The 8169-nt window shown below is 42.3% G+C and overlaps 1 protein-coding gene and 1 long non-coding RNA gene across 2 annotated transcripts in view; both read right to left on the bottom strand.

The window, feature by feature from the left end:
* LOC131471151 (lamin-A-like) overlaps positions 1–1986 on the bottom strand; it is a 23973-nt gene extending 21987 nt beyond the window's left edge. The window contains exon 1 of the mRNA XM_058647513.1: positions 1638–1986. Within this exon, the coding sequence (XP_058503496.1) occupies positions 1638–1981 (344 nt within the window). The 5' untranslated portion in view covers positions 1982–1986. The remainder of the gene's footprint in view (positions 1–1637) is intronic.
* A 5-nt stretch (positions 1987–1991) lies between these two features.
* On the bottom strand, positions 1992–8161 carry LOC131471152 (uncharacterized). Its single transcript, XR_009241978.1, has 3 exons — positions 8055–8161; positions 4451–5679; positions 1992–2003 (listed from the first exon to the last, which is right to left on the bottom strand). It is a non-coding gene; the product is annotated as an uncharacterized LOC131471152 (long non-coding RNA).
* Positions 8162–8169: the final 8 nt, after the last annotated feature.

The raw sequence follows: 8169 nt of genomic DNA, 5'->3' as shown, positions 1-8169 counted from the left end.
TCACCAGAGAGGAACTTTACTAAGAGGGTGACACATTCCTCAGCAGCTGTGAGACGTGACATCTGAAGAGAACACAAACCACACAGTGTCACAGTATCCACACACTTCAAAGTATTAAAGGATCAATAGATCGCCACAGAAAGACAATGGTTTTGGCAGATGTTCTTATTTAAAAGAGTAAATATTGATAATTATTGTGTTAAATGACAATTAAATGTTGATTTTTGCTTCTTAGGTGAAATAAGATATGTATGAAATGTACATTGTTACAGCAGCAAAGACAGTAAAGATAAAGATAATAAAAGTCTAGAAAGTAGTGAGAGCTGCTGCAACAGGCATGAAATATAAATGTGTTTAAACAGCTCTTTAAAGAGGAAAATGGTATTGAAAACATCTACAGGCGGCTGCTAATGCAAACGTTACATTTTAAGAGCTTTTAACTGCCATTACCTTATACTTGACAAAGTTACACAAGATTCCTGTGTGTTACACAAACATGATTTTACGTGTGTATAAAATCATGTTTGTGTCTTACTTTCCTACTTTTTTATTCTCTTCATTGTGCTACTCTGCAACTCCTTAAAACGTACACATGTTGGTAAATGTACAGAGTTTTGAGCGTCAGAGTCACACACTGTGATGAAAGAGCATCTGTCATCAGAGCTCTAAGTGTGTGTGTGTGTGTGTGTGTGTGTGTAAAAGGTGGAGTCCAACGCTTCAAGTGACATAAATGAACTTGCTGACTAATGAGTCACACAAACCCAACCACAGAGAATGTGACCTCCAGTCTTAATGCAGGGTTTGACTCCAGGATGCATTCCTTACAGGAAATCAGGGTGTTGAGGTGCATCAGCAGCACTGATGCTGAAATACCAGCGTGTGGAAACACATTGAGATAGAAAAAGAATACTGACATGTGGATGGTTCGGTCTGACTCATGACGGTGAAGGAGCTGTTTGTGTCACTTTGTTTAAATAAATACAAACCAAACATGTTCTAATTTCAAAATATCCCATTTAAAACTTGTAGATGGGAGCTGTGCTATGACGTGAAATTATTATCTCAGTGGATAAAGGCCGAGTTCACAGTGAGATAAAGTTGCAAATGGCATTTATCAATGTATCAGTGTATCAATGTATCAGTGTATCAATGTATCGATGTATCAGTGTATCAATGTATCGATGTATCAGTGTATCAATGTATCAGTTTATCAATGTATCGATGTATCAGTGTATCAATGTATCAATGTATCAGTGTATCAATGTATCAATGTATCAATGTATCGATGTATCAATGTATCAGTGTATCAATGTATCAATGTATCGATGTATCGATGTATCAGTGTATCAGTGTATCAATGTATCGATGTATCGATGTATCAGTGTATCAGTGTATCGATGTATCAAAGCGTCTCATACAAACACACACCAACACAACAATAAATGCAGCATTGGTTGATGTGGTGCAGCGATTACAGAGGCTTATATGTGTGTGACGCTATAATAATTAGGGCTGCGATGATTAACCAATTACCAGCTCATTTGATTTTGGATTAACATTAAACACATGCCTATACTATTCATTTAGGGACGTGACCGTTGTCCCAGCCAACCTCCACCCCGACATGCTCCTCCTACCTGGCTTTGAGCTCCTTGTGCTCCTCTCTGACTTTGCTCAGCTCCAGCTGCAGACGAGCCCGCTCCTTGGCCACCTGGTCCAGGGTTTTCCGAGCGTCGGCCAGCTCCGTCTCGTAGGCCGCCTTTATGCCCGACAGGTCACGGGTCACCGAGGACTCTGACTCGGTGATGCGCAGCCGCAGCCCGGCGTTTTCCACCTCCAGTGACCGCACCTTGTCGATGTAGACGGCCAGGCGGTCGTTGAGGTTGCACAGGTCCTCCTTCTCCTGCAGCCTGGTGATGCGGGCTGGCGAGGGGGAGGTGGTGGCACCGCGGCTCATGCGTTTCTGGCCCGGGGTTTCCATGGCAATTATGGTGAGTCACTGGCTGTGAGGGGAAGAGAATCAGAGAGATATTGTGATGTGAACAGTGAAACTTCACTGCATTACCACGTTTGTCTTCCTTAGAAACGTATACAGTGCACGTAACCACCAAACTCTGGGGGGTTTTGTAGGAAGAGATGTGTGGGCAGTCTTCAGCCTTCATCACTCAGTCATATTCCAGCATTTTTACTCCAGTCAGTAAGCACATCTATAAAACTTGTTCTTACCCCTCCTCTACTGTATTATTAAAGCGTGGAGTTAACAGTAAAAAACAGAGCGAGCACACATGAAAGTGATATAGGACAAAAAAACACAATTACTTTATATAATTATATCTGTATATATATGTACACATATATATATATATATATATATATATATATATATATACATACACAGTCACACATCTTCTTGCATTCTCCTTTTTTTCCTCCTTACAAGTCACAGCAGTGTTCAGACGTTCAGAGACGCTGTACAAACACTAACTCTAACTCCACCTTAAGCTCCCTCACAAGGCAACTAATGACTTCCATAATTACTCAAATAAACATGGAGCCCCAACCAGAGAGAGAACAATAAATAACATCTTCCTCTTCCTCCTCCTCCTCCTCCACAGCTCCTCTGGGATTTTGGTGAAATTAAGGCAAACCTCAAAAAAGATCTTCCAGTCACAGCCCAAGTCTTAATACCAAAGCGTTGACTCACTGTATAAACAAATAGTGCAGGATGTCCTGATAAGGACACACATCATCTCTTCCACTGTGTAGTAGTATTTTATAATACTTCTTTCTTTTTCATTTCCTGATACTTTCTTTTTTTCAAATATATTTGCACATTTAAGCTTTAAAGTGACAGTTGAGGTGTTTTCAGTGTTGTATGAGATACTAATACATACTCAGTACTAACTGCAATAAGCAGGAAGCAGCTCGAGGCATGAACACTCACTGTCTGCTGGACACACACAAACCTCAACTGTCCCTTTAATGACGTACAGTGTAACATTTTAGAGGCCGAAATTTCATATACAAGCAATAAATATGTCTGTAGTGTATCATCATATAATCAAAGTACTACTTTACATCACAGGTCGCCGTGTTTCTATAGCAACCCAAACAAACAAAGACGCCATCACATGCTCTTACAGTCTGAACGTGAACGTGAACAACATCCTCTCTGACATGTGGACGCCACCATCGCTCCCTGTAATCTGCAGTCTCACCATTAGGGGTCACCGTTTCATACACACTGGACCTTAAAACTAAATAAAAGACAATAACTGGGCAACACTCGAATAAACTCTCCAATATCTTAGAAGTCTAACTGAACGTATGCACTGCAAAAAGTGAACTTTAAGAACGTCAATCAAACAAGCCTCAAAAAGAAGAACAATAATAATAATCAAGATTTGCACGAGAAAAAAAAATTACATTTTAAGATTGTGTGGTTGGTGGTGTGTATTAAGTTTGTGTTAAATACTGAAGTAAAACTCACAATCACAGAATGGTGTGTAAATATAAGAAAGTCTCATTTTAAGTTCTTTGCTTGTGTTAAGTTCCACTTTCTTCACTGTCGTCTAGTTTGGGGCAAATTACAGTATGAAAATCATCCTATCACCCAGTGGCAGAATTCTTCATTTCTAATTGAGCTGTTTTTACAGTGTGACTATCATCATCATCATCATCATCATCATCATCATCATCATCATCATCATCATCACTCGCAGCAGTTAAGCGACCTGAGAGCAGCTGCTTCACTAAAGAGAGGCGGGAAACGCCTCCTGACTCAGGAGTGGGTGGATGCACCAAACCTTACCATCCACCTCCTCACCGCCCATTAGCAACACAAGGACATGCATGAGTGGTATAGGGTGTGTGTGCGTGTGTGTGCGTGTGCGTGTGCGTGTGTGTGAATCCACACACTCTCAGGACTAACTGTGAATAAATGTGTCCATGTAAAGTACAGGAGGTTTCACTCTTCACTCTTCCACGCTGAGACTTTTTAAGTTGCCGTCTTATTGAGTCGACAATCCCGGCCAAATAAAAAAAAAAAACGCCTTTGAGCAAACGTGGTCATAAAAAACTAAAGTCTTTACAGTGAGAAGAACAGAAAGTTTCAGAGACAAAAACCTGTGGAAACTCTCAACCTCACCTCAGCTGTTTGAAACTCTAATGCTGAAGGCACTGAGAGGGAGTGTCTGAAGTTTATCTGCTGGCTACAGTGTGTGTCTGTGTGTGAGTCTGTCTGTGTGTGAGTGTGTGTCTGTGTGTGTGTGTGTGTGAGTCTGTCTGTGTGTGAGTGTGAGTCTGTGTGTGTGTGTGTGTGAGTGTGTGTATGTCTGTGTGTGAGTGTGTCTGTGTGTGAGTGTGTCTGTGTGTGAGTGTGTGTCTGTGTGTGTGAGTCTGTCTGTGTGTGAGTGTGAGTCTGTGTGTCTGTGTGTGTGAGTGTCGTTACCCCAGAGGAGAGTAGAGAAGAGGATTCCGTTGAATTCTGCAGTCTTGCTGTGTGTTGGGTGGGTGTGTGTGTGTGTGTGTGTGTGTGTGTCTTTGGCTTGTGCCCTGGACTGCTTTCCTGTGGCTGTCGCTCACTGCACATGTACCTCTACTGCTGAAGAGGGAGAGAGGGGTGGGGCCACAGGAGAAGGGAGGGTGTGGCTACGAGGAGGAGGAGGAGGAGTCAGATCAGACAGACTGGCAGCAGCTGGTGAGCTGTCTCCCTCTCTGTCTCCCTCTCTGTCTCCCTCTCTGTCTCCCTCACAGACAGTGTGACCTCAGTGACTGTGAAGCTCTGAAGAAGACATTCTTTATTTTTCCTTCTGCATGAAAGCAGCGGTGACAGTCGACTCTCAGCAAACACATGCAAGCGTTTCCATTCCAAAAGGTGAAAAATAGATCCTCGCTGCTGTGGAAGGAGACGAGGATGAACGTGGCCCACAGGATAGCAGGATGTCCAACATGTAATCCAAAGCACAAACATGTTCTTCATATCCCAATAACAGGTCTCTGGTAGAAAGAACATGTTCAGAAGCTCGTCTACTGAACCCAGGGAGAAAAAACATGTCAAACTAATGTTTGACGTGAAGTTCGCAGTGACATCCTCGCCGTCCTACGTCTGACACTTGAATCCAACCTTTATTCTGCTCTGATAGATTTATTTCCTCGGGGTGGAGTTCAAGAACTCGCAGGTCCAATCCACTTCTGATGCAGAGGAAAAAAGATGTGTTCTGTGCATGTGTGTGTGTGTGTGTGCTCTCCATGGAAATGGATGTTAGTCTGTTTGTTAGTGTGTGTGTGTGTGTGTGTGTGTGTGTGTGTGTGTGTGTGTGTTACATGTGGTAAAATAAAGGGGCAAAACAGCATCTCTGCTTTTGGGCATGGGGCAGGCTCAGGGAATCAGGGAGTATCCTGGCTCCACTGAAGCCTTCCAGTGGAAAGACTCCGTCAGTCTGAACGTCTGTGACTCACTCGTCCCTTTAGTCAAAGCCTCCCCGTCTGCGTCCGACTTCTTTCTTCCTCTCTGTACTTCTGTTCTTTTCCTTCTGTCCACGTCAGTCATAAGTGAGTGTGTTTCAAGCTGCTTCTGAGAGGAGGGAGCGTGCCAGGAGAGCACATTTGACTCTTTATCATTAATCACACCATTCTTTTTTCTCGATGAATCGTTTGGTCCATAAATCAAAAAGGAATCTGTTTGTTATGTGGAGCAAAGAAACCACAGAATATTCTCATTTAAGAAGCTGTTGTTTTAATTATATAAAGAAAACACTCAAACCAATGAATCCACTATTAACTTAGTTGACGATGAATGTTTTAAATCAATTAATACTCAATCATTGCAGCCCTAGTGTTCTCAGCTCTGACTTCTGTACACACTGCAAAAAATACTGGAAAATGAAAATATAGATAAAAAATAAAATGAGGATTTCACTGATCATTTTGTTGGCAGAAGATTTAACTACATCTTTTTGCTTATTTTCCTTTTACAAATGAATGAGTGAGTGAGTGAGTGAGTGAGTGAGTTGTCTTTCAAATGGAAGGTTGAGGGTTTGATTCCTGCCCCGGCAAAGACACTTAACCCCACGTTAAGTGTGAATGGGTATGAAAACATGCGTGGTAGAAAAATGGGCTGCACATAGATGCATATGAATGGCTGAGTGACAGAGAGTGAATAGGTGAATGTAGTGAAACTGTAGAGTAAAGCAGCTTTGAATACAGACCATGACTAAAACAGCATTTCCTCCATTTAAAGCTTGACTTCTATGAGCCACGACTCCTCTATATAACACACACACACACACACACACAGACAGACAGGGAAGGACATGAATGACTGTGATGTAACTCACCAGGTAAGTACAGAGAAGTAGGTTAGTTAGCAGTTTCTCTTTTTCTTACAGCCATTGCCTCCCTCACAGTCTCCCTCTCCCTCTCTCTCTTTTTCTGCCCTCACAGCATTCCACACCAGCAGCAGCAGCAGCAGACACACACACACACACACACACACACACACACACACACACACACACAAGGCGTGTCTGTTGTGCAACCTGAAGCATTTGTGTCTCCATCATGAGCCAGTGACCTGCTGCTCTCCTGGGACAAACAAGACACAGTCAGAGTGAACTGTTTGTGTTTTGGAGAAATGTGAGTAACTAACTACAGAATTAACTGTGTCTGACGCACACGCACGCACACACACACACACACAACTAACATTTGTGTACGTTTTTTTTTAAATGTGTTTCTACATCTTCTGCGAAATGAAAATGAAAAACATGATGTTGATGTTTCTTCATAGGAGAGTGAGCACGTGTATATACTGATATTGGTAGCAGTTATGGACCCATGCACTCCAAGTCTGTAACAATATATTCATAAAACATCACAGACAAAAAGCAGATTTGATAAGGTGACGCTTTAGTGAAGCAGCTAACACCAGCAGCCGTGTTTTCAGTCAGAAGAGCCATTCAAGTGTACTTAATAAACTGGCAGCTGAGGATATGTATGAGCATGTGTTCCAAGCATGAGCATGTGTTTGGTTTCCTCATGGAAACCACAACTTCAGTTAGACATTAACTGGTCATGACACTTTGTTGCTTTTTATTTATTTTAATTTGATTTGATTTAATTGTTTTTTATTGTATGGCTGCTATTTCTTCTTTAATTTATTTGAATGATGTCTTTTATTTATTCTGTACAGCACTTTGGTCCACTGTGGTTAAGTGCTTAACAAATAAAGTTGGATTGGATGGGTAAGGTGTTGTTATTATTGTTGTTGTTTATGCTGTCACTAATGAGTGGGAGCCAATGCAGTGCAAACCTCTGTGTGTGTGTGTGTGTGTGTGTGTGTGTGTGTTTGTGTGTGTCTTTGAGGACAAACCAGGATAAACCATAGGGAGTGAGGACCAGACAAAAAGTAAGGACTTTTTGTCTGGTCCTCACAGGCTTTTGGGAGCTTAAGACCTAGTTTTAGGTTTAGGATTAGAATTCGGTTTAGAGTTAGGCATTTAGTTGTGATGGTTAAGGGTTAGGGGTTGAGGATGCAATATGACTATAAGACACACACACACACACACACACACACACACACACATGTTGGACATGCATGACTTGAGGTGACATTGCATTGACTTCCATTCATTTCCTGGAGACTTACTCTAACCTTAACCACAATTACTACTGACCTAATCCTAATCCTAATCCTAACCCTAACCTCAACATAACCTTAAAACATATCTTCACCTTAAAATGTCATTTACGTTATGACGACTTGCTTTTTGTCCCCATAATGTGACTGTGTAAACAGGTTTAGGTCCCCACAACATGAGTAATACCTGGACACACACACACACACAGTCAGTCAGTGTTCGGGAGACGAGCCGGAGCGCCCCCCGCTGGCTGACACGCTTAATGAACCCGTCACAAACATGAGTTGTTGAACAGCAGCGTGTCCATGCTCTCTCTCGTGTTTACTTCTGCTACGTCATAAATGACAACAAAACAACAACTAAATAAAAGCTGCGTCACATTCAGTGTAAACACGGTAAACAGTGTAAACGTACCTTCTCTCTCCACGTCACGTGTCTCGCTGTCCTTCACCGCTCACCTTCCCTCATGTCCACACTCTCCACTTCAGCTCCACAGTCACTGAGCGACCAAACTCCGCCGAGCCGAGCC

This window comes from Solea solea, chromosome 13 (assembly GCF_958295425.1).
Source record: "Solea solea chromosome 13, fSolSol10.1, whole genome shotgun sequence".
NCBI lineage: Eukaryota > Metazoa > Chordata > Actinopteri > Pleuronectiformes > Soleidae > Solea > Solea solea.
The sequence above is the reverse complement of the archived record's forward strand: the minus strand, read 5'-3'. Positions and strand labels throughout refer to the sequence as shown.